Source organism: Colletotrichum jinshuiense, chromosome 5, assembly GCF_051148585.1.
Source record: "Colletotrichum jinshuiense chromosome 5, complete sequence".
NCBI classification, from domain to species: Eukaryota; Fungi; Ascomycota; class Sordariomycetes; order Glomerellales; family Glomerellaceae; genus Colletotrichum; species Colletotrichum jinshuiense.
The window spans coordinates 4,792,042-4,817,300 of record NC_139312.1 but is presented as its reverse complement, the minus strand read 5'-3'; the positions used below and the strand labels follow the sequence as shown (position 1 = coordinate 4,817,300).

The following is a 25,259-nucleotide window of genomic DNA, read 5'->3' as shown; positions in this document are numbered from 1 at the left end:
GCAACATACTATAGCATTATCAACAACTGCTAACTATACTAGGTTTCCCCTAGTCTGAAGTGACTTTGTTCACATCATCTCGTTGCCGATGGAGGACTTATCGTTAGCAGAAAGGGCCCAAGATTCTCCGGCATCGTGTATTAACTTTTCACAGCCGTCATGCCATGTTGCCATAGTGTATTTGAAAAAAGTTTATTTCCCTGGAACCAAGGCGTTGAGAAGTCGGCAAAAAAGATGGTTGGATATGTTTTTCGAGACACAGTTGAGACCTTTCAAAAACGTGCCCAAGCTACCCTCCAAGGTTTGAGTTCCTCCCGCAGAAAGCGCGCGAATAACGGTGTCAAGTTGTTGATGTCCTCATCCTGTGACCTAGATACTAAATCAATTCAGTGCGGTATCTTAGCCATTTCTGCCCATATCTAGGATTTTACTGACTTTCCGCATGATGAGACATATCCAGTTTAGACTCGCACGGGAAGACAGCCTCACATCAGTCCACTAGTAACGCGGCATAGGAGTCGTATTTGATCAGCCAGCGTCCCCAGCCGGGGATGAATCGTCTGAAGTTATTGAATATTCTCTGGTCCAAGGGGTAAAGATGTTGAGCTGGTCGGGTCGGGAAGACATTTCATGGCGCTCTGCAAGAGGGGTGTGTAGACTCGTTCGATGCCCGGGGCGTTGCGCTCCAGTTGAGTATGGTTCGAATGGAGGGTCTTCGATGCCTAGTCATTCAGTCTTGTCTGATTTGCGCTGTCGGGCCAAATTTGTGTTGTCGCCGCAATTGGTGGTAAATTAAGACGCAGGGAGTCATCACCGTCACACATGACATTTTGCTATGGCAACAGGTTTTTGGTAACCTTGTCGCTCTGTGGGATGCGTCAAAAGGATGTAATAAGCAGGCAACAAGCGTTAGGTCCCGGCACTGTTACTTAATACAGTTAACTCGACTGTACTCTAGATGGAAGATTTTTGGCTAGCGGCCACGAGCGTCAATACTACGTCGCTCGGGCTGCAGTTCTTGATTTGTCAGAGATCTAAACCGAAGGGATTTGTCAATCACCTGAAAGGATATCGATGCCTGAAATTGAACAAAAACATTTCTCGAGATCGAGTTTGTCGCAGAGACTATGTAAGGGGCAGAACCAAGGCTGCCGAGAGCCACTGAAGGATTTACAGTGACGTGCTGCCAACGAAAGAAAGAAACAACCTAGGCGAGCTGCTAAATCATGAACATGCAATAGCGCGCAGGACCCTGTCCATTGGCAAAAAATTTTTTATTTTGAAGGCAGAAAAGCGGTGCCAGACTCTGTCTCCTTGATGCTCTTGGGAGTATCGCAGTCGATATATTCCAGTTCTTGCCATACGTGTCGTCTGAGGGCATGGAGTTCTGGTCTCCAAGTAGTTGTCTTCTGGAGGTAGTTAGGAAAGTGTTGTGAGGCAGTCCTGACCTCTGACGCAGTTGGAGTCCACCGTTGTTGGTTTGTCTAGGATGCTAGGATGCAGTTTGTGTTCTCGGTGTCTGTATCCGTACATACCCTTGAAAGTGACGTTCCCTACTTGTACGTCCAGGGGGCATTATGACAAGTCACGTGATGCCGCGTCAGGCCCGTGTTTGTCAGTGCCCATCCGAGCTCAGCTACCATGGCGTGAATTGGTCCACCCTTCAACACCGCGTTTGCCTGCCCTCTCTCTCTTCCCAAGGGGGCCGTCGGATGTTATCCACATCCCACGCCAGCGGCTTTGCATCGTTTATATGCACGGGCCAAGTCCCCCATCCGAGCTTTCCAGCATCCAGCAGGTCTTGGCTTAACGGCTTACGGCATCCCCTGTTTCTTTGCTATTCGCGACTGAATAAGTTGGCATAGGCTCATCGATGGGTTGAAGACGCAACTACGCGGTTCCTCCACCAAGTACAAGACCTTCGCATTGCAAATGATCGCGGTGCCCACAGTAGGCTACTCCCTCTAGAGTCGGCAAATGCTGCTTCTTGTTCCTTTACATGTCTCCCAAACCTGGTCTGGTGGCGTCCATCTCTCCTGCATTGGAGCATTCGATGGTGAAGGCGATGTGAGTTCCGTCCAGCAGGGCTGGAGTACTGGAGCCTCATTCACAGTAACGAGGCCAGCTGTGCAGGCCCTTGACTGGGGCAGCCTACCTGGCTTCAATCTCGGATAATTAATTGCAGGGACGGCCGAATGTATAGCCAATCACAGGACGAAGACAGGGGGGCGTTCGGCAACCCATTATCACGAGCGGGCTTAGTACATACTATCCAAACATAAGGTATTATTAACTTATGAACGGGTGGCTCGGCCCGTGTTGGTTAGTAAGAGAGTTGGCAGGATGAGCGATTGTCGCAACAGCCTCTGTCCTTTCATCTTATATTCAGGTGAAGTGACACGACATGAGTCTGGATAACGTCTATGGGTCCTCTATGAAGACTTGTAACAGTAAATCTTCAACCATGTCTTGGGTCTCCACAGTAAAGCGTGCTCCGCCTCCATTCCAAGATGACTAGGTGCGGCGTAGCCGCGTATCGAGAAATTGCATGCACCAAACGGCACTGGGCACCTTGGCGAAACGCCTGCGCCCAATTTGTGCGACGGCCCCATATCCCCTATTATCCACCGCCCATCCCCCTCCTGGTTCAAAAGCTGGTCGACCCAATCTTCCGTCATACGACGAGACTCTTGCTCCAGCCCAGCCGGTCAATACTTTCCTTAACGCGATTTTGATTTGATTTTCCCGAGCGACTGGACTGGACTTTAACGTTGCGTTTGAACAACGTCTAAATGCGCCCTTTGCCATTGTGAAAACAGTGTCTTTCCGTTCATTGCATTCAAGCCAGCCAGTCGCCTTACTCGCCGTTCATTTGCTCAGGGGTCCACGCTCTTTAGACCCTTTCTCTTTCTAAGTAATTTCGTAAATCGTTCGACTCTCAAGTCAAAATCGTCGTAAGTCGAGCTTCGTGCGAAGCAGTGTCCTCTCTCTCGCCTTGCTGACCGACGCCCGCCTCACAGTGAAGCTCGGCTTGATCTGAACCGTCGACGACAAACCTTTCTCCCCTCGCCCAGCGATTCTTATTTCAAATGAAACTCACCGCAGTCTTTCCTTACCTCATCTACGCGTCCCTCGTCGCATTCCTCCCCTCCGCCTTTGCGGAACGGATCCTCCAGTCGCTCTCGCTCAACAACTGCCAAAAGGAGTCCGACTTCTCCGCCAGCCTCTTCAACGTCGTCGTCTCGGCCGACAATGGATCTGTCACGGCCAACGTCGCCGCCGTTGTCTCCATCGAGGGCAAGGCCATCTTCGACGTCGCCCTGCGCATCTACGGCTTCGAGTACATGCGCCAGACCATCGACCCGTGCACCGCCAACCTCCAGGGCCTCTGCCCCATGAAGCCCGGCAAGATCGACATGGAGTTCTCGTTTGAAATCGGCGACAAGCTCGACACCGTGCCGGGCATCGCCTACACCATCCCCGACCTCGACGCCACCATCCGCGCCCTGGTCAACCTGACCGACACGGACGAGACCGTCGCCTGCGTCGAGGCCGACTTCTCCAACGGCAAGACCGTCGACCTCGTCGGCGTGAAATGGGCCACCGCCGTAATCGCCGGCCTCGGCCTCGGCTCCGCCGGCATCATCTCCGCCATGGGCCACACCGACGCCGCCGCCCACCTCGCCGCCAACGCCCTCTCCCTCTTTGGCTACTTCCAGTCCCAGGCCCTCCTCGGCCTCAGCGGCGTCGACATGCCCCCCATCGTGCAGGCCTGGACGCAGAACTTCCAGTGGTCCATGGGCATCGTGCACCTGGGCTGGATGCAGACCTTGTGCACGTGGTACCAGCGTTCCACCGGCGGCGAGGCGGCGCGCCTGCTCGACTCGGTCCGCAGCGTGTCGGTGCAAGTCTCGAAGCGCTCCGTCGAGCTGCTCGACTCCAGCCCCGTCAAGCGCGGCCTCGCGGCCATCACGAAGCGCGCCAACATCAAGCTCGAGAACGGGTCGTACGTCGTCTACGGCATCCAGCGCGTGGCGTTCAGGGCCAAGATCGAGACGACGAACCTGTTCCTGACCGGCCTGATTGTGTACTGCGCCTTCGTCTTGTTCACCGTCCTCGGCGTCGCCGCCTTCCGCTACGGCACCGAGATCGCCGTCAAGAACAACTGGAGCAAGAAGGACCGCTTCCTTGAGTTCCGCCGCGACTGGAAGACGACGCTCAAGGGCATCCTGTTCCGCCTCTGCCTCATCGGCTTCCCGCAGATCGCCGTGCTGTGCCTGTGGGAGTTCGTCCAGATCGACTCGCCCGCTCTCGTGGTCCTCGCCGTGGTCTTCTTGTTCGGCACGCTCTTCACCCTTATCTGGGCCTCGTTCAAGGTCATCCGCATCGCCAAGGAGTCCATTCTCACGCACCAAAACCCGGCCCACGTCCTCTTCTCCAACCCTGCCATCATCAACAAGTGGGGTTTCCTCTACGTCCAGTACCGCGCGACCGCATACTACTTCATCGTCCCCTTCATCGCCTACATCTTTGTCAAGGCTGCCGTCGTCGCCTTCGGCCAGGGCGTCGGCGTCGGCCAGGCCATCGCGCTCATCATCATCGAGGCCGCCGCCCTCATCGCCGTGAGCGTGCTCAAGCCCTTCATGGACAAGTCGACCAACTCCTTCAACATCTCCATCTACGCCATCAACTTCATCAACGCCGTCTTCCTCCTCATCTTCACCAACATCTTCGGCACCCCCGGCATCGTCGTCGGCGCCGTCGGCGTCGTGCTCTTCATCGTCAACGCCGTCTTCGCCCTCGTCCTGCTCCTCATGGTCATGATCTCGAGCATCCTCGTCTTCTGGCGCGTCAAGGGCAAGCCGACGACGCAGCCGTCGCAGCTCGTCGACCCGGCCGTCACCGGCAAGGGCGACCGGACGGAGAACAAGGGCCTCTTGGACCTGGACGAGGACGACTCGAACCGCAGGGAGTCCCTACGCTTCGCCGAGAAGGATATGGAGGGCGGCATGGCCCAGAACGCATCGTACCGGCCGCCCAACGGCGACACCCACGAGCTTGCGGTGCTTCCGTCGCCCGGTGCCGCGCCCGCGGTGACCCCCTCGGTCCCCATGTTCCCGGCGGACTCGTCGATGCGGCCCCGCACGCCGGTCACGCCACACTCACAGCCCGCAAACGATTATCCGACAAGTCCTTTTGCAAACCAGATGGGCCAAAATATGCACGAGTTTCGGTTGCAAAATAACAACAGGTAAGCCGCCGCACGGCAGTTCTATACCCATACGCACTAGCTAACATCTGCCGTAGTCCATGGCAACGAGGCGCTGGGTACGATCACTGAGAGCGACGAGCTGCTCGCCATTCTTTTGTTGTATTAATTAGTTCCTGGTCTGCCTACCTACAAAAGGCCTTACTTTACGTTAGACTTCAATTAGCGTATAGGTCATTGGGTGCCGCCCATTCTTGTTTCCTTGGTTACAGCGTATGCAATGCAGCGGATCATTATCCAGTTAAACAATTGACATATCTAATGTTTAATGAGCGTTTCGGGCAGCATGATCTAAGTAGCTACAGCATGGAACTAACTACTCGACGCAAGCATCAGTCAGACAAGTAGGTGCATATGTTTTTTTCACTACCATGTCTACAGGCCTTGTTCGGGATGGATCTCCACAGCATGAGCCACATCGTTGATGTGACACTTGATGGAGAACATATCAGCAAAGCGGTCATTAAAAGTCGACCAGGACTAGATCCGCCGAATGTAACCCCAAAGATAGCTGTCTTCAGTCGCTACGATCCCGGAGTCTGCGTTTCTATCTGCAAGGGTCCTTACTTAGAACTTGGATGCTATTACGCATATCGCTACTGCACCAGCAAAACAACTCCTAGATTGGTCTCGATATAACAGCTAGCTAGACCATTTGCGATAGATACAGCTAGCGTTAATCTCGAGGGTTGATCTTATAGACTTGCTACGAGCGGGTCGAGGCATCTGCCAGCACATCATTGGAGGCGGCCTTATTGCTGAGTCAGAGTAGCAATAGTAAAGTACCTTTATCTGTCGTCAAGGCTTGCCCACTTCATCTTTCCGTCACTCAACCATTACACAAGGCAGCCACATATTATTTCCTTGATTCAACAATTGCGATGAACGAAGGCATAGAGAACCGGCTTTACGAATATTTCGATACTGCCGACGAGGCGTTGCATGCATGCATCCGCGATGATGATATCCGGCATCTACGGCACCTGCTCCGTGCCTCGCCCGCCCCAAACATCAACTATTCCCACCCTGGATTCGGTCCACCGGTTCATTTCGCCGCATGGTGCGGCAACTTGGACGCCGGAGAGCTGCTACTAGCGGCCGGTGCGGATCCTCTTCTTGTGAGCTACGGCGAGTTGAGGCTCACGGCCATCGGATTTGCCGCCCTGAAAGGGCATCGGCATGTCGTCAAGCGTCTCTGGACAGTTTGTTCCCCAGAAAACCACGTGCATGGGGTCAAGCCGTTTCAAACATGCCTCGTTGTGGCGGCGACCTTTGGACACGTTGCTGTTGTCGAAGATTTGCTGGATCAGTGGGACGGTTGGTCGCAGCAGCTGAAGACCGAGGCGCTGCTGTGGGCTGCGCGGAGATGGCACTTGGCAGTGGTTACTTTGCTCCTGAACAATGCATCGTTCGAGCAAGCAACCCTTCAAGAGGCGCTGCATATCGCTACGGCCCAGAAGATGATGCTCTCTGGCGAGTATAAAGTCAAGTACGAGGGCATCGATTACATTGACCAGCAACAGCTGATTGCGTTGTTGATTGATGCCGGAGCGGACCCTAATTCATCTCCAAACAACACGCCTCTGTTATACACCGTCGCCTACAATGCAAATCTTACAGGCGCACTTAAGACGCTACTCGCAAAGGGCGTAGACCCGAACAAGACCAACGGCGCTGGCAAGTCTGCTCTGCATGTCCTCGCCTTGCCGGTGGGATCAAGTCAAGCCAATACCAGTTTTTTAAACGAGACTGCGATACGGCTGCTGCTGCAACATGGCGCTTCCGTGTCTCAGCCGGACAATGAAGGTGAGTGTCCGTTACACTGGGCGGCTTTTGGATTGGATCTGCGTCTTTTCCGCCTATACCTATCCTCTCGTCCAGCCCAAGACCGGGACTCCCTCCTGCAGCTAACAACCCCCAATGGGGAGAACATGTTGCACTTTGCCGCCGCTGGTTGCGGCATTGAGATGATGGAGTTTCTGCTTGCTCAAGGTTTGGATATCAACGCGAAGAACTCCAACGGCTGGACACCCTTGATGTGCGCTCTGACTCCGATCGAATGGAATCCATCCAAGCCGGTCAGGTCACCCGCCGAAGTGATGCGCGCGGCTCGGTTTCTTCTCTCTCACGGCGCTGATGCCAACGTCACAACAGATGAGGGGTGGACGCCGCTCCATGGCCTCGCGCTCCATTACGACACTGACACAAGCGGCGTGGCAGCTGACCTCACCAATGACATGATAGCTCGCGGCGTCAACCCAGAAGCCCGCGCTCGTCTATTGAGCCCAGCCGCCGATTTGGTTGTTCCTTCGCTCGGCCTTCCCTGGGGCTACCGGTTGCGACGCGCCATGGCCGATCCGTCAACCCAGAGGATGGTCATTCGGCCCGCCCTGACGCCTTTGTACTGGGCAGCCGAGCGTGGTGCAGTCGGTGTCGTCAAAACGTTGCTGGCGCACGGCGTCGATGTTTCGTCCGTGGACGTGGACGGTATCTCAATCTCCCCCGCTAGAATGGCGGCCGAATCGAAGTTCTTAGCAAGGCAGCCTGGGATCGTTGACAATCTCATTGAGATCCTGCTAGCTGCTGGCGCGGGGTTCTAAGGCAGTTCTTATGCGAGCGTCAGTCGCAGCCGTTGGGACAGCAAAGGTAAGGCAGACACGGTAAGAAGCACATTTGCCGTATATAGTCATGCCAAGACATAGCGCACATACCACAACATCATCTCAATTTACCAGCCCCACTCTCCGGATGCTAATGCTTGTTCAAGGTATTGTGTAGATGCAAGTCACACAGACTAGATCGTGATAGATACGAGAAAGCTGCGAAATTCAATAGGTGGACTAATGCATATGTTTGGTTCGAGACCAGTGCTATTTGAAACATGGCGTGGCTAGAGTGTCGACTGGTTAAACATCGATACCGTATTTTTTGGTCAGTTTCCAAGCCAGTGGTAAGTCTCTAGAGATTTGATATGTTTCATTACAAAATGCTTTGTAAAGCATTCTTTTGCAAACTTTGAAAACTGGATATTCCCTTCACGCTTGACCTGGCTGAGGCTGCTGGTTTTAAGCCAAGCAGGTAAACTGCGTTCAACTCAGCAGCTAAGAAATAGTATTATTCAACAGAAAGCGTTATATTGACAACTTGCCCATTTTCTTTACTGGTCACCTGATGTAAGCTCGTAACCTTAGCGATGAACCCATCACACGTAAGCAGGGGATTGTCGCGAAGTGTTTTTACACATCGGATGATACCTGCGTGAATCTTTGTAGTCAGAGGCTTGCGGTCGATGATTATGTCCCCCGGCCTTTTTGGTCAGACGGTTGAACAGTAAAATTAAAGCCAGCTATCGATGCAAGCATTTGTCCAAAAAGGACCAAAGGCATCGCCAAACAACGCAAACATCGTCTGTTCCCGATCGGCATTATGGGTAAAACGTGACAATAATATAATAGACAGTTTTGTGTGAGAACTTCTGTGATAGAAAGTAGCAAAATTGAACAGCCAAATTCGAATAAGCGGAACCGTGTTGGATTATGGAGTTCAAAGGGCTGCGGGATGACGTGGCAGAAAAACGCTGCGGGATATTGTCGCGAATCTTGCCTAATTACATCTCGTTCAAATATCGTCTCAGCCATTGGTTATGAAATCTCACTATTGCCACCACGTGCCAGCATGAACTGCGCTTATTCTGCCGCCCTCACCATCACGCATTAGCATGAAATCCTTCACCCAGCACATTTGGGCTCGACGACTGCAAATGCGTGCATATGCACGCACATCCACACAGAATGGAGCACTGTAATCATATTTTCTCGCACTGGCGTGGTGGATTCTGTTCTTGAACATTGGGCGGGCACAATCGTTGAGGTACAGAAAACTCACCCCTGCACGTTGTGCGAATTCCGTCAAGCGTGGTTAGCCTTTGTGGGTTTTAAGTCTCCGTTTTCGTTACAGCACTAACATATCAACTAACAATTGCACGGCCTCATGTAATAAATCATCCCCGAAGCAGGCATGGTCGACTACACCATGAACAAAAAATCAGCGAGGCCGTTGCAGTTCGCCCTGGTTTTGTGTCTTGTTTCTTTAACACTCTTTGCGGGTGTTCAATCGTCTTGGCGATATCCAGCTGAACATGTCAGCTTTCGCACCCAGTTTCCTTTCGTTTCTCACAGCAAACATGGCATCCCTGTTTATAGTCCCGGTTTCCAGTCTGCGCCTCCAGCATTTTTGCCCGTCTCTTCAATGAAGGATGAAAAGACTCAGCAACTACCTGCATTTCAACCTTCACTCAAGCCTCGCCCGGGGCATCCAATACTATTTGCAGGAAGCCAGAAGTGGAGCGAACTGCCCAGTCTTATTCGACAGGACCCTTATCTCATTTTATGGAACAGCAGCATTTTCAGTCGTGCTGCTGAACTGCATGCCAAACCGCCAGTTAATTACTCTATCGACGGTTCTCTCACTGGAAGTGGAGTGCTGGATGTGGCGAGAGAGTTGCAGCTACGGATCAAGAACTGGGCATATGCTTTTCGCATTTCCCGCGACCTCAGATGGAGAGATAGAATTTGGGAAGAGTTAGTTGTGGCATCAGGGAACAGCTCCCAGTATTTCGGGTCTCCAGGAGACAATTGGAATAGCGAGTAAGTGTTGTTTTGCATCGAGGCTCAGTTTTGCTCTAATTCCTTGCTTAATCTCTAGGCACTGGCTTGATGTAGGCGAGTTTCTAGTCGCATTTAGCTACGCATACGATTGGCTCTACGACGCGTGGAGTGTCGAAGAACGAGATGCAATCATGTGGTCCATAGTTTCATTGGGCCTGTCGAAGGGACTACAAGCTCATGAGCAATCCGCGTGGTTCCTCTCAGCCAGATCGAACTGGAATTGTAGGCGATCCCGACACGTTTGACATGTGGAGCTTCGCAATTCTGATGATGGAGTTAGGCGTGACTAATGGAGGCATGATTATCGGTGCACTGGCCGTATATCATGAAGACCCAACGGGGATTGCACGACGCCTGCTTCCGCTTGCCGTAGACAATGCTCGGCAGTACTGCGCCCAAGCCGTGGATTCTGACGGAACTTGGGCCGAGACGCCCGACTACTGGTAAGTGTGTTACCCTGCACAGCGCTTTTGACTCGGAAACTGATTTGGTTCTAGGTATTTCGGGACCCAAGCGCATGCTCAGCTTGCCTCGGCGCTACAAACGGCTACAGGTAGCACACACCAACTCCTGACCGCGACTCCAGGATTCCAAAATACATCTCTGTTTCATATATACAACAATGGAATGACTGAAAAGTTCAATTATGGGGACTGTGGCCCAGCTAAGCTCACTGCAACGGCGAATTCTCTCCTGTTTTATGGCAAAGAGTACGCAGATCCGATGTTAATACTGTACCAGAGAGATCGTCTCGACGCAGGTGACCCCTTAAGCATATTATGGTATACACCGGGAATTACTGGTGATTGGTTTCACAACTTGCCACTTGATCGTGATTTCCCAGACAGTGCAGGCGCGTGGGTTTCAATGAGATCAACTTGGACTAGTCCTGAGGGCTTGTTCGTCGCAATGAAAGCGGGAAGCATGACAGGCCATGCATCGCGTAAGTGAGTCGAGAGGTACAAGACAATAAAATGCTAACGACCCATCATAGATGGAAATCTCGATGCGGGCGACTTCGTGCTAGATGCAATGGGCGAACGATGGGCCGGCGAGCTCTGTCAGGATGACTATCTGGCAGAGGGTTACTTCTCGGGTGAAAGCCAGGACAGCAAGCGGTGGGACTATTACCGCTGCAGAACCGAGGGGCAAAATACGGTGGTGATGAACCACGAAAATCAAATCGCGGACGCTGAACCTCGGACGCGATTCAAATCGACGGAAACAATTAGCGAGTCTGACCACATCGAAAGCACGGCATATTGGATTGCTGACGTGACGTCCGCTTATAACGGAACGAGCATCCAACGTGGTTTGAGGATGCTGAATAGCCGGAATCAGGTCTTGATCCAGGACGAGATTGGAGCTGCACGGTTCAGTAGCCAGTGGCGAATGCATACCAACGCTAGTATCTCATACAACAAGGACCAAAGGACGGCGTGTAAGTGAAGTAGCATGGTACGTTAACATTGACCTTGTGAGCTAACAATTCACAGATTTGCACCTTAACAACAAGACAGTGGATGTAATCCTCCAGTCCCCGGAAAATTCCAAGTTTCGGACTCTGGAGCCCGTGCTTCAAAGTATCTCCGGGGTGATAGAAAATTCAAACAATATGCCGAATACAGGCGTCAGCGTTTTGGCCGTTGATATTGAATCTGGAAATAGCACCGTGGCTGTCGTTTTCTCGCCCAGGTGGACCGAAGATTGGGATATTCGCTTGCCAAAACTCGTGCCCCTTGACGAGTGGGCTTTGGGATCTCATGAGGGACCCGAACACTAAGAGATGAGAGCGGCATATTACTAGTTTGTTATCCATAGAAACTTGATATGACCCTTTTTCCAGGACAAAATGCTATTGCTGTTGCCTTTTCTGAACACCGCTCATTAATCTCTGTTCATTAGCCAAGAGATCGTAGACTTGCTCAATTAAATGATTTTTTTTGTTTTCTATTAAAGTTGCATCTTAAACACTTTTGTTGTAATATCCATCATGCAGAAAGCAGTAACGTCTGTGCTTTAGACGGGACCCCTTCTGAGGTGATTGCAAACAGCATCCAGTACCCCGGTACGACAACTCCGGGGTCAGCCGGTATTTTGATTTCATAACTGAAGTCCAACTGTTGAGGGCTGACTCTAGGTAGAGACTTCAGTACGATCCGTCTCTGGTCGGTATTGATAGAGTGAGTAGCCGAGCTATAACGCACTAGAGTAAACTCTAACACGGCCATATCTGTTCGGACTACAAGCTCGTCATCCAACCTAGCTTCGGCGCTTGATACTACGAGAATTCTCGGTCTCCTTGCCAAAGCCTTCCCATCCGATTCGAACAAATACGGCGGATTAAACACTTGAACATCAAAGTGATCGCTTCCCGCCTCCCATTGAGGTATGTTCTCACATGGCTCCCAACAAAGCCCACCTCCACCTGTCAACACGGTGGCGTCAGGAAGCAAAACCGCAACGCTGTGGTACGTTCGAGGGACCGTCATGCGTGCAAGGCGCCTAAAATTCTTTGTTTTGGCGCTCCACAACTCAGGATACCATGTGGCGTTGGCATCCGTCCATTGGAGGGCGTAACTCGCACCGCCGTTGACAAACACGTCACCTGTAGGAAGCAATACGCTATTTGCGTAAGCTCGAGGAGCATACATGGGTTCAAGCTCCTCGATGGTGACATTCCCGAATGGATCCGAGATTGTAACTACATGAGCGGTATCTTTTGCTGGAGAGTAGGCGTAACTCGGCGCCCCGCCTAACGTGATAATTTTGCCCCGACTCGCATCATACATGACCGCATTGCCGTTCATTGCGTCGTTGTTGTGGCCGCGAAGGGCAGCTGGGGATTGACGACCCACGAGGTCTGCATCGCCGGTACCATACCAGTTCATGGCAGTAGATGGTCCTGCCTGGAACACAGAGCTGTTCTTCCAAGCAAATAGCCAAGCGTGATTGTCTGCAGAAAACATTCCCCTGGCGTCGGAAGTGAGCATTGGCTCTACCCTGCATCCGGCCAGAGATACCCAAGATTGCGTCTTTGGATCGAACATTTCACCGTTCTTTTCCATTACTCCGCCAGACCAGGATCCTCCAATGGTGAATATTTTTCCATCAGAGAGCGTAACTTGCGCATGATAACCGCGTCCGAGGGTCATACCTGCACCAGCTTCCCATGATCGTTTTGTAGGGCGGTAGATGCTTGTGTGATTGGATGTGCTCCCTCCAGTCACCACCACGTCACCCAAGACATCGAGCGAAAGGCCAGGGCAGAACATGTTATGACCCGTCTCAGAGATGATTTTGCTAGACACTAGCCTTGTCTGTGGATCGTACATGGCAGACACCGTCCGGCTCTGGTTTCCAAATGAGCCTGGGTTGTCCGCTGCCCACAGAAGAACCTCTCCAGTGCGGCCCAGAACGGCTGCAGCAACAGGAACCAAGGGAACTGGTATGCTTGGCTCCCATTTTCCTATAAGTGAAGGATTTGTTGAAGAGTGCCATATTGATCTAGTTCGTGAGGGAAGTTGATCGACAGGGAAGTAGTATAGTAAAATAACAAAACTGACAGCAAATATTGCAAGGCATGTCTTGGGAACATTGATCATGTTGATGCCGAAGTTGAGGCTGCCACCACAAGAGTGTGAAATTGCTGTCGTCTAGGTTGATCTTGGGGGTGAAAGCCTTGCCTGTTTGTTGAGAATCATGTCCGATCGTGGCTTTCCGCAGTTCGGATTTCAATTCTCGGTGGGTACCATAAATTGAACCCCTCCTCTTGTATTATCACCACATACAGTGCGGTAATGCGGTTGTGCGGCGAGGGCCCTTGTCACGAGCTAGCCGTTGTTGGCTCGCAAACAGTCAATGCTTCAGCCGTAATTGGCTCAGACAACGTGAGCCCCCCACTTGAATCTGTTCCTTTGATGTCTTGTGAATCTGACTGCATACGAGACTAGTCCTGAGGGATTAAGCCTCTTCGCGTGACTGTCAGGCTGCAACACCTTACTTCATGTAAGCTTCCTCGCTCAAGTTGTCCGTCATCTTTCTGGCGAATCACCGAGGCTCTACCCGCTACATTCGCTTAATAGCCTGCTTCTTCGATGCATATTGCCCTATTGGGAAGGTGTGAGACCTGTGCGCACCACGTCTTTCTGGTCCAGAACAGTCTTCAGCAGGGTTGCAGCCTCCAAATCAAAGTACAGAGAGGGTCCGGATTGCTAGTTGACGAAGATTTCCTAAAGAGGGGTGCATATCACGCGCTCCATCCTGGCGTCTCCAATTCTGCCTAACGAATGCACAAAATCAATGTAAGCTGCGATATCGGGAGTGAAAAAGTTGGCGGCAGCGCATTGATTGACAGGGCCTGATATGAGAAGCTTCATGGATGGTGAAGTACTTAACGGAGGTTGTAGAAATTTTCAGAGATAAGAATGTGTGCTCGTCAATTTTTTAAATTCATGGGCGAACATCATTAGTGCCACAATCTCTATTGTCTTCTGGCATCACAGATCGAACATCTGTATCACGCCCGCCCCTTTCAAAGAGATTACCATGACCGACATCTTCCTAAACGAGAAGGATGGGATTCCCAAACGCCCTTATGCCAGCACAGTCACGGAGAGCCACTGTGAGTCCAGATTAAACTCGCCCACCACATACAGCTTCAGGAACGATATTGTGGACGAAGACTCCGTGTTCATTGACCATGTTACGAACAACGATGACCAAGATATTATGAACATTTCTCTTTGGCGTCGAAACGTTGCGCGTTTCTTCGTCTTCACATCTCTCATCCCTCAATTGCTCGCCTTTTGGGCTTCTCGAATCCAGCTTCAGACCCTGTACCACTTTGGAAATGATGGCAGCCTTCCTTTTGGTCGTTTTCTTCTAGCTTGTGGCGTTGTGCTATGGGAATTGGTCTGGGCTAGTGAGCATCTCCATCGAATAGCTGTTAGGGTCGTTTCTGACGGTCTCATCTAGTGGACGCTATCCTTCATGTCCTCATCAGATTTGGTGCTCTTACGGGACGATGGCAACCTCGATTACGATTGCTGGGGGATAACGTTCCGTCTGTGGATGTTATAGTGACGGTCTGCAACGAGAAGATTGACATTGTCAAGGACACCGTTCGCGCCGCCCTGAGTGTCGAATACCCAGTTACTCGCTTTCGGGTCACCGTTGCAGACGACGGGAAGTCCAAGGTGTTGGAAGACTGGGTGCACCAGTTTTCTGTCGACCATGCCAACCTCTACTACACTGCTCGTTCCACACTCGGGGGTTGGAAAGCAGGCAACCTCAACGAAGCAATCAAGTTTGCCGGGTTTCTGCCCGGCGGCGCTGCCGAACTTGTAGCTGGTCTAGATGCGGATATGATTCCGGAGCCAAGGTGGCTCCGTTGCGTCACGGCTCATATAATGCGCGATCGGAAAACGGGGGTTGTTTGCCCAGCTCAGGTCAGCAGTCTTCCCCTTGCCTGGTAGGAGTATAAGCCAACTGAAACTGTTTTTTAGCACTTTTACAATGTTCCGAGCGATGATCCTCTTTTCCAGAGCAACAAGTTCAGTTGGTACTGTCGAGACCTCGTCTGCGGCCTGGTTGGTTCTGCATTCAACCTCGGCTCCGGCTGGGTTATGAGGCGGGAGGCGGTTGATGACATAGGAGGATTCCCAACCGACGTTCTGACTGAGGATATCACCAGCTCAATGATGGCCATGGCAGAAGGTTGGAAGACGGTTTACATTCCCGAGGCCCTTCAATGGGGTCTTGTACCCGACACGTACGCAGCCCACGTCAAGCAGGTCGTCAGATGGGTATGTTCGCTGCCACCCATTCCTTCCAGGCCCATCATGTTGACTATAGGATAGTATATCGGAGGCTGCCAGATGGCCGTTAAATTCGGCTTTTTCCTGCTCCCTTCTCGAACTAAACGGCAAACACGAACCCAACGCTTGGTCGGATTTGCTCAAGGACTAAGTGTGCATCTCCGCACTCAGATGGTGACCGTGATCCTTGCACTCGTGGCAATAGTGTTCATGACCGATACCGACCTCGTCTACTGGCGCAACGTCGAAGAAATGCGCTTATTGCTGCGGATTCACTGCGGTATTGTTCTTTTTGGCTGGTTGCACAACGTGCATTTAGCCGTTCTGTCGGGTTACCGCGGGGCTATTTGGGAGGCCGCCCATGCCATTTATCTCACTCCTTGTAAGTCTTGTTCGTTTGTTTCCAGAATCCAGACAAGCATCTTAACAAATAAAACCGTAGATTCTACTGTAGCATGGTTCAGATCGTTCATCCTGCCCAAAAGTCTCGGAGGTAAAACAACTACCTTTACTCCAACAGGGAGCATCGGTAACGTGTACCACGAACGCGACCCAGGCCGAAGGGCCCCGCTCATCAAGCGCCTCCAGCATATGATCCTCGGCTGCGGCGCGTGGATCCACGTGCTCATCGTTCTCACACTTGGCATTGGAGCCTACCTCCGCTTCTCGCGGGCTTTGCGCGAACATTCCCTCGACGCCCATGGCGACCATGGGCTCGATATGCTCTGTATTCGGCTTCTTCAGAAGGTTGCTTGGCCCACACATCCATGGATCACGACAATGTTGGCCTGTATCACTCCGATCAGGTATGCCATCTATCCGCCTCAAGTTCCGGAGAGAGACAAATTACTAGGCAAAAGGGGGAAGAACGGCGCACGCTATCCTCTTCCTGAGGTCATGGGCAAGGTCAAGCGGACACCCTTCGCAATGGGCTACGTTGAGCTTTATACCATCTTCGTGGTATACGTCGCTGTCGTATTTGTAGCCACTTGGTGGGTTGACATTACAGTTTTACAATAATTGGGCACGGGATAATGAAAGGAATTCGGGGTGCAATATCCAAGTCGAATACGATATCTCTCTACGACAAAAATTAGCCCATAAATAATAGTGTTATGTTACTATATCTATAGAACTTTAAGCCTCTGTGTTACGACCCGACAAGTTAAAATGTATAAAACCTTCACCCGATGGTAAGGATGTGGTCAGCACAGTCTGTAGAGTTTGGCGACAGAGAAGTCAGGCTTAACCTAATCGGTATAGAAGAACTACGGCACCCACTGCCACCAGGATTGCGGATAGGGTCTCAAGCGCTGCACATGCTTAGGGGCTGAACCACCTTCTCCCTGAACTGCTGGACCCAGAGCATCTCCTCACACGTCTTGTCATCCGGGAGGCTGTCTTGGAGCAGTGCCTGGGCGACATCGCGATAACGACCACCCATTCTCCATCCAAGGTCCACAGCAACTTTTTTAGTTATGAAATCGCGCCACTCCGTGGAACTCCGGCCGTTGGTCCTGTTCCTATTCCTGCTACTCGTCGTGGAAGAACTCCGTACGGGAGGCGCCGAATCGCTAATTAGCATCCACCGACCAATCTCGCAAAGGATGACCCCGAGTCCGTACAAATCTCGGCGGCGTGAAAACCCGGACTGTGCTACGTCAGGGTGGTAATAACACTGGAGATCCTTGTCATCGAGCGGGCTATAAGTTTGCGAGGTAGCAGTGAGGGGTCGCGTGTACTGGAACCCAGTAACAAAGGGCTTCGTAATGTCCACCAGCATCGACCTGGTGTCGGATGTCTCGTGTTGGAAAAAGACAATGTTGCCGGAGTGAAGGCCCTTGTGTAGCCACCCTGCAGCATGAAACTGGCTGAACGCAACTGCCAGCGCATACGCCAGCTGGAAACGATGGCCTAGCAAAGGAACGGGGAAAGTCTTGTCTCGAATTAGCGAAGCGAGGGTGCGAGGAGGATGGCGTTCCAAGTCAGCTTGATAGTAGTCGCGGCCAAGTGTCACCTGGTCGCCTTGCTCGCCCGTTGGGAGGCCAAAAACGTATCCGAGTCGCCGCCTTCCGTGCTTTGCAAAGTACGGTTGGTCATCATGAAGTCCATAGCAGGGTGGCAGTCGAAGTGCTGGATCTCCGACACGCTCCAAGAAATATCCCAGGCTGCTTATCATTCGGGCGTATTTGTGATAGTCCGGTTCGTCATCAAGTGTGTTCCATTCTATCCACACCGACCTGATGCTGTCTCCCAAGTCAAGCAAATGTCGATTTTCGCTGAGACGCTCCGTCCTGATTGCTGTTGCAGCGCCGTCGGAGCCGATTTCAGAATTGCGTGAAATGAGTGTCTTGGCTCGGGCAGTCAGAGCCAACGCTCTGTGGCTTGGCAAGTTGGTGCTGTCGATAAGTGCAAGCTGCTGCGCGTCCTGAATGGTTGCCATCACACGAGGCGCCAAGGCTCTCAAGGGCAGCTCTGGGTCGCCAGGGTGAAGGCTCAGCGCGTGCAAGTCCGTGACGAGCTGCCGTAGCTTGACGACGACTTGTTCGAATTCGCCTTTCCCTCTGATGGTCCATCGGAATCGGGCGCTCGGCCGCATGGTCGCCTTCGCCAGCGCTCGCGGGAGCGCATTCTCAACGCACATGTTGTCGTCAAGGGCGAGATCTGGTAGTGAAGGCAAGTGCAGATTATGTTTGTCTACAACCTGCCTAGCTTGCTCGTTGACATTACGGATCTCGCCAAGGATGCGCACAATTACTTCCTTGAGGTAGGCTGGTTTTTTCTGGAGAATCGGCGTGCCGTTATCGTGTGCGTGGCACATCTCGCCCCATAACTGCAACCTTACCTTCTCGATATGATAGCTGAGTGCGAGATCTCTGCAGCCAGACTTGTCGCTGTCGAAGAAGGATTCAATCAGCAGGGCCGAGTCAACTGCGCCCTTGAAAGCAGCAGCGACGCCGACCACGGCGAGTACCGCCCCTGAAATCTCGAGCCCCGACATGGCAGCCAACCGCACCCAATATGTGTGAGATTGCCTGGCAGCAATAAACTCAGTGAGCCGATTCCGTCGACAAAATTTTAAGGAATGGCAGGAGGATAAGTGGCAGGTTCACAGGTTTTCTCATACGTGAGTAAGGCGGGTAAACAGTTGCGTCTTGTCTATTCCACATCGAAGACTACCAACATCCTATAGGCAGACGCTGCAGTGACCAGCCCTCTCTCTTCGTAGCCCGGTCCGTTGCGCATTGCTGTAGAGTGGCAGTGTCAGACAAGGATCTTGTCAATTGGGGTCTGTCACAAAGTATTGTTCATTGGTCTCTTGAGCACGCTGGCGAATCAGATCGGCAGGGCTGTGTAAACTGCGTCTGAAAACCCCCCAGCACGCACGAGGCGAACACAGCATAAGCCAACGTCTCCCCTGCAGGTGGTCAGCCATATCCGGGGGCTTTACACATGCCTTATAAGCGGAGTGCTGGTACGCAATTAAAACGACAGAAACAGACCAGCCCTGCTCTTGCAGCAGTACACACCCTTCCCTCGGCCATACGTAACATTCATGTGTGTGCTCTGGTTGGTCATGCCTCTCGCCACGGATAAGTGTAAAAAAGGGATTGCCTCCCATTTCTAGGCAAGGCTGAATCGCCTGCTGGTCGAGTACCTATTGGTACAACACCCCTGCATGTTGACTGCTGCAGCAACTGTGGCCAAGGACGCCCGCCTCACTAATGGTCTTTATTTGAAGGCATTGAGTGCTGGCGTCCACCATGCTGTGTCCAAAGTGGCACTCTGATTCTTCTCGTTGTCCATTTCCAACTGCATACAGGATTGACCCAAGCTGTATCCCTTAGCAGACATACAGGAATGGAGCGATCTGGCAGACTATTAGATATATCACAAGACCTTTCGGGCTCCGAAAAACACCGACCACGCTCAACTTCGTCTACGTCGACAGCCTCATCTAGCAAGTCCACGGCATCTGACTCGTCATCAGTCGATAGCCTCGAGAGCCCCGAAAGTCTTTTCGCGAAGCTGGTTGCGGCCGCCGCGGATGAGCTGGACTTTAGCGACATCAGCGCCGCGGCAGATCATTATGGGATCCCCTCGGAGTCGAGTGACGCAATTGGCGTCGGCAATCTTTTCCTACGCGATGTCATCGGTGTCGGCACAGGCCTGACTGCAAAGGTCATACAGCACGACACTGGTGTAGCAGCGCCTAGCGGGGTGCCAAAGAGCACAATCGTGGCACTCAAAGTCTTCAACGATGTCGAAAGCGGGATGCAGGCGCGCCAGGATGTGTACCGCTGTATCCTCCGTGAGATGGACGCCTTCTGCGACCCGCGACTCCGAGGCCATCCCAATATTGTGCAGCTGCTGTTCGTCTCCTGGCACCCAGACGAGCAATATCCGATGCTGGCGATGGAGCTTGGGTCTTACGGCTCACTCGAGCACATTCTCTGCTCTCCTGACGCTGTTCAGCCGTCGCAGACTCAGAAACGACATATGACCATGGACATGGCGCTAGGACTCCAGGCGATCCACGGGGCTCAACTCGTACACGGCGACATCAAGCCGGCCAACATGATTGTGTTTGAGCACAGTTGCCCCGGACGCGAGCTGATTGTCAAGATGACAGACTTTGGGGGCTCTGGTGTAGTTTCTGGTGCCCAACCTGCGCACTTCACGCCGCTTTGGTGTGCGCCGGAGATCTTGGCCAAAAGTACTAGTGTAGATTGGGAAAAAGCTGATGTCTACTCTCTTGCACTGGTTTTGGCAAGCTTGTGGGACCGACAAACAACCCAGGACCCTCTTCCGCAATCCGAAGACACCTCAAATGCGAGCGTCCTCCGCAACTGCTTGCCGAAATGCACGGAAGCCCTCAAGGACGAGTTGGACATCATGACCCGGTTGAAGCACCTTCCTGCCACTGAAGATGGTAGTGTTGGAGACTTGCTTGTGCGCAGATTGGAGCGGCTCAGGGATGAGTTGGGCGTCGATTTCGAGCCCTTGGTTGAGACTCTACTCCTCGCGACAAATGTCTCTCCTAAGGTCCGGCCGTACGTGGATGAGCTTGTTGTCAACCTTGTGCCACTCATTGCTTCGCTTGAACGAGATACTGGACAGTAAGGACTGCTGCTTCGCTTGCCAACGTTGATGTGAAAAAAAGGCCAAAGCTAATGGGACATGCAGACAGGAAGTTGCCGGTGGCCAATCGCATCCAGCTCACCAAGACGTAATTGAGGTACGTATGAACCGTGGCAATTACTCGTGGCACTCGTCGTGAAGCAGGCAAACTAATTTCTGCCCATACACACGTGTATAGAAATACCAGCCAAGACCCTGGCCACAACTACAGGTCGATAATATCTATAAGAAATCAAATAACTATAAAGAAACCATGTATCAGCAGGCAGCCCGGCAAGTCGAGCACATTGAGGCATTTGGTCTGTCGGATTTTTCTTTGGGCGAGATCCCGTCCGTGATTCCAGACGACATGTTGGAAGCGCCGTCAACACACGCGTTCCTTAGAATGCTCCTGGATGCGGTAGAATTTGAATCCTTGAGACCAAAAGATGACCGAAATCTGCTGCGGTTCCTCCGCAATGGAGCCTATCACCATTATTTAGGCCACTGCCAGACAGAGGGAGTCGGCTTTATGAGAGACACTCCCGAGGGGCTTCACCACATGGCCACCGCAGGCATACACGGCTCGGCAGTTGGTGTCCTGTATAGCCTTTTCGTCGCTTACGATGAAGGCCACGTGAGTGGCGGCGCAAGCACAAGTCGAGAATTCCCAAGGCGGTTGTACCTCACTTTGTCGGCACTGTCCGGCTCGCGCTTGGCACTGGAGCGACTATCGACCGAGTGGCCACAGCACTTTGCCATGGTCCGACGAGCAATGCGAGAGCGACCAGGAGCTTACAAGAAGTCACGCGAGCATGAGGTCTCGCTTCTGTCTGCGCAGGTCATTGTCGAAGCATACTACCACGATGAGAACCCGCAGGCTGCAGTGAACCTGTCACTGCAGGACGCGCTTGAAATTGGTGCTGTGGACGAGGTGCGCCAGATGTTGTGTGATGAGACTGAAAAACCACCCGAGCATGCCAGCCTGCGCGAGGGACTATTCCATCAGTTCACAGGCTTGACCGACGCCGAGGCTTCAAGTCTTCTCCGCGTCGCGTATGAGGCAGGAGCAAAGCTAGACAACATATCCTGCTTGCGGGACCCTTTGTGGGCTCAAATGCTTGGGGGCATCGTCGACTACTTCACACCCCTGGCAGCAGCGATTGTATATGGGCAGATGGAACTGGCGATGGGAATACTCTGCCTGCACGTCGAGCAAGACGAGCCAATCCGCATGTTTCCTGGAACACTGTTTCTTGCATATTCGTTTCTTCGACACGAGCTGGGCGACATGCTTCTCCAGATATTCAAGGACAATCCAGGTTTGTGTGGCGACCTCGACTCATTACCCGCTTCCGCAGTTGGAACTCCAGACTACTGGCGCCTCCCGACTGCTAAGTGGGACTTTGACGGCGCGATGACGATGGCCCTCGTGTCCGTGTCCACGGCACAGTTGCACCTTCGCTCCAAGCTCCATTTTGGCTTGTCATGGCAGGAGGCTTACGAAGCCACACTGCAGTCTCTCTTGTCTGAGGGGGCAGATCCTGTTGGCGGAGGCGAGTGCTGCACGCCATTGGGATCTGCCCTGATGGCTGACGACCTTGAGGCGCTTAGGCTCTTTACACACGCCATCCGGGTCAAAACGGGCAACGAAGGCCTGTGCAAAAGTCTCGAGAACCCTTGTGGTATTGATGGAATTTACAGTCCGGAAATGCTCATGGACGGACATTCATGGGGCCACACCTTCTCGGCCCTGTCTCTATGCCTGCGTCACGGCTCGCTCCGCTGCTTCGAGTTTATATTGGAGAGCTATCCTCTTACACTCGCAACAGAGCAGAGCGACTTCATGGGCTCGAGCCTGATGCACCGAGCCTGTGGCGGCAAACAGTCTCTACTTCCTGACTTCTATGAGGCAGACATGCCAAGCTTCGTGACACTTGTAGCGCGAGCTGGGCCAAGATTGCCCGACACACGATTCCTCAAGCTGCTACTTGAACACCGCCCGGAACCGCTCATGGTTGACGATCAGGGAATATCGGTATTAGCGTGGGCTCTTGGCCATGGCAACATAGCGGCAGCTAGCTTGATACTGTCGGCATGCTCAGAGGACCAGAGGGCCGACCTGTTAGGAAGAGATCCCAACACGGGCACCTCGGTCTTCTGGCAGCTTCTCCGTGCTGATTCACGTCACAGTTGGCCAGGCGGCCAGAGACAGCAAGGCTTGGTTGCTTCATTGCAATGGCTTAATCAGCAGAACGCTCTGCACCTGTATGGTGGTGTCTACGGCAGAAGCAACGACAGGAACTTCATCTCGCCATCGTGGTTTGTTCTTGTCGACGGCGGGCCAAGGCTCAGCAGGGTCGACCAGCTTCTGGATGCCGCCATCGTGGATTATCTCCTAGACAATGCCGGCTTTGCCGAAATCATCGATGCTAACAACCACGAGGGACTGACCATGCTGCACAATGCAGTCATGCAGACCAATGTCGAGGTCGTTCGCGTCTTGCTGGCACGAGGTGCCGACGTCAACTCTCCACTGGGGCCAGCATCGCAGCGTGCCGGATCATCAGTGCCTGGGACGTTATCGTCGGCCATCTCTGCCATGATGTCGACACCACTGGATCTGAGCTGCATGCACATGAGTGGCGCCGCTCTTAAAGGTGCTATGGAGAGCTGGAGCAGCTCGGACATTGCACGATGGAGAGCAGACGTTATCGAGATCACGAGACTGCTCCTGAGCCATGGCGGCAGTGGCCTGTTCTACAGCCGTACGCAGAGATACGCACGTATGATTTCTTCCAGCAGTGCAAAAAAATCGGTTGATGCCAGATTCCAGCCCACCTTCTGTGCTTGGCCACTGCAACTGCCGCTAAACCAAGACTTGGGGATTAGCCCTTCCGCTCCCGATACTACCTGGCAGTTTTTTGGCAACCTCCTGAGTGCAGGCCCAGGTTTCGATGTGCAGGACACGCAAGTACCTGTCGTTGATAAAAAGGGCAAGGCACCCGCCGAGAAGCATACAGGCCAATCGCCGCCAGCCTGCAACCCATGGCTTCTGGACGCCGACGACCACGGCAACACCCTGCTTCACACTGCTGCGGAGTGCGGAAGTATAGCGATTCTTCAGGCGGCGCTCGAGCAGGCGGCACCAGGTCTGGCAACAGAGATAAATCGAGAAAACAACGACGGACTCTCGCCTCTGGACCTCGCCGTGGCACCATACAAGTTCATAGCGCCATCGCATATGTCGATTTCGGAGAGCTCGTTTATACTACGTAGTGCTACCATCGAAGATCTTGCTGCAAGGACGCGGCTACTCCTCACAGCCGGCGCCGATCCAAACCGCTCTTCGACAGGGTTCTCGCCGCCTCCTCTACACGAATGCCTCCGGTCACATGGTGATTGCGCCTCGCTCGTCGAGATCCTATTAGAAACAGGAGCGGACGTTGATTTGCGCGATATCCAGCAGCGCACGCCGCTTATGTTTGCGGCAGCCAACGGTCATCTTGAGAGCATGGTATTATTACTGACTGCTGGAGCGGATAAGTGTGCCATTAGCTGCAAGGGGCTTGCGGCGGCTGACTATGCATTTGAGAATAAGCACGTGGAGGCAGTAGAGATTCTTCGCGAGTGGAATTAATTCAACTATAACTACGTGGAATCGTAAATGGAGCGCGTAATGTGATGCTCCTGATCCAGACCATCTGATTCGCCATTCCAATGTTCCCCAGCCACAATTGCTGCTTTTCAGCCACCCAAGCGTACTCCTTCGCATAACTCGTTTCATTCAACAAGACTTGTCTATCTAAGGCTGGGGAATTAAGTAGCAGGTTGCGCGCGCGCTCTGCGCGTAAGTCTGCAGCGGCTGCCCAGATCAGCCTCAAGAAAAATCCGATGTGGCTAACGGCCGGCGCAGTTTCTATGGAGCTTCCGGATAACCGGTTGGGGGTCCTCGGTGTGACCAAAAGCCGTTCCCGGGCCTCGGTCCCGCAACAGTGCTCTGGAAATTGAGTTACAAAGCGCGTTGTACGCCTTCACTTCTCACTCTTTATCCTTTTACTAATTACCCTACCATATTGTTTGTTTTTCTTTACTGAACAGCCATTCCTGTGTGCTTCGATGTTGTATGCCTCATACTTGCCCTGCCAGATTTTCCAGATGTACCATGCGTCAATCCATCTGGCGAGTGCGGGCATGTACGCTCCAGGGAGTGAAAGATATGAATGAATGTGTTTGAGCAGCCAGCTAATAGCGAGAAGTATGAGAGACCCAAAGAGCACAAGCAGAGACATGTCAATTGTCGCTTGGAGAGGTCTTTTCGGAATTCACACAGTAGACGAAGCTTGCAACGTATGGTTCTTAAGAGAATGAGGGCGTGGGGAA

At 52.6% G+C, this 25,259-nt stretch overlaps 7 protein-coding genes across 7 annotated transcripts; 6 read left to right on the top strand and 1 right to left on the bottom strand.

The window, feature by feature from the left end:
• Positions 1-3,089: 3,089 nt before the first annotated feature.
• On the top strand, positions 3,090-5,341 carry EsH8_V_001146 (transient receptor potential ion channel family protein; the record flags this gene model as incomplete). The annotated part of the gene is made up of 2 exons (XM_083273662.1): positions 3,090-5,251; positions 5,308-5,341. 2 exons carry the CDS (start codon positions 3,090-3,092, stop codon positions 5,339-5,341), a joined length of 2,196 nt encoding a protein of 731 aa, XP_083126377.1.
• Positions 5,342-6,150: 809 nt separating this feature from the next.
• Positions 6,151-7,869, top strand: EsH8_V_001145 (ankyrin repeat domain-containing protein; the record flags this gene model as incomplete). The annotated part of the gene is made up of 1 exon (XM_083273661.1): positions 6,151-7,869. The coding sequence occupies one exon, from the start codon at positions 6,151-6,153 to the stop codon at positions 7,867-7,869; it is 1,719 nt and encodes a 572-aa protein (XP_083126376.1).
• Positions 7,870-10,312: 2,443 nt separating this feature from the next.
• Positions 10,313-11,719, top strand: EsH8_V_001144 (uncharacterized protein; the record flags this gene model as incomplete). Its single annotated transcript, XM_083273660.1, has 4 exons — positions 10,313-10,379; positions 10,781-10,879; positions 10,931-11,377; positions 11,433-11,719. 4 exons carry the CDS (start codon positions 10,313-10,315, stop codon positions 11,717-11,719), a joined length of 900 nt encoding a protein of 299 aa, XP_083126375.1.
• A 2,765-nt stretch (positions 11,720-14,484) lies between these two features.
• Positions 14,485-16,775, top strand: EsH8_V_001143 (uncharacterized protein; the record flags this gene model as incomplete). Its single annotated transcript, XM_083273659.1, has 5 exons — positions 14,485-14,860; positions 14,914-15,319; positions 15,497-15,743; positions 15,798-16,137; positions 16,210-16,775. 5 exons carry the CDS (start codon positions 14,485-14,487, stop codon positions 16,773-16,775), a joined length of 1,935 nt encoding a protein of 644 aa, XP_083126374.1.
• A 286-nt stretch (positions 16,776-17,061) lies between these two features.
• EsH8_V_001142 (uncharacterized protein) lies at positions 17,062-18,756 on the bottom strand (the record flags this gene model as incomplete). The annotated part of the gene is made up of 1 exon (XM_083273658.1): positions 17,062-18,756. The coding sequence occupies one exon, from the start codon at positions 18,754-18,756 to the stop codon at positions 17,062-17,064; it is 1,695 nt and encodes a 564-aa protein (XP_083126373.1).
• An 860-nt stretch (positions 18,757-19,616) lies between these two features.
• EsH8_V_001141 (uncharacterized protein) lies at positions 19,617-20,879 on the top strand (the record flags this gene model as incomplete). Its single annotated transcript, XM_083273657.1, has 1 exon — positions 19,617-20,879. One exon carries the CDS (start codon positions 19,617-19,619, stop codon positions 20,877-20,879), a length of 1,263 nt encoding a protein of 420 aa, XP_083126372.1.
• A 559-nt stretch (positions 20,880-21,438) lies between these two features.
• EsH8_V_001140 (ankyrin repeat domain-containing protein) lies at positions 21,439-24,516 on the top strand (the record flags this gene model as incomplete). Its single annotated transcript, XM_083273656.1, has 1 exon — positions 21,439-24,516. One exon carries the CDS (start codon positions 21,439-21,441, stop codon positions 24,514-24,516), a length of 3,078 nt encoding a protein of 1,025 aa, XP_083126371.1.
• Positions 24,517-25,259: the final 743 nt, after the last annotated feature.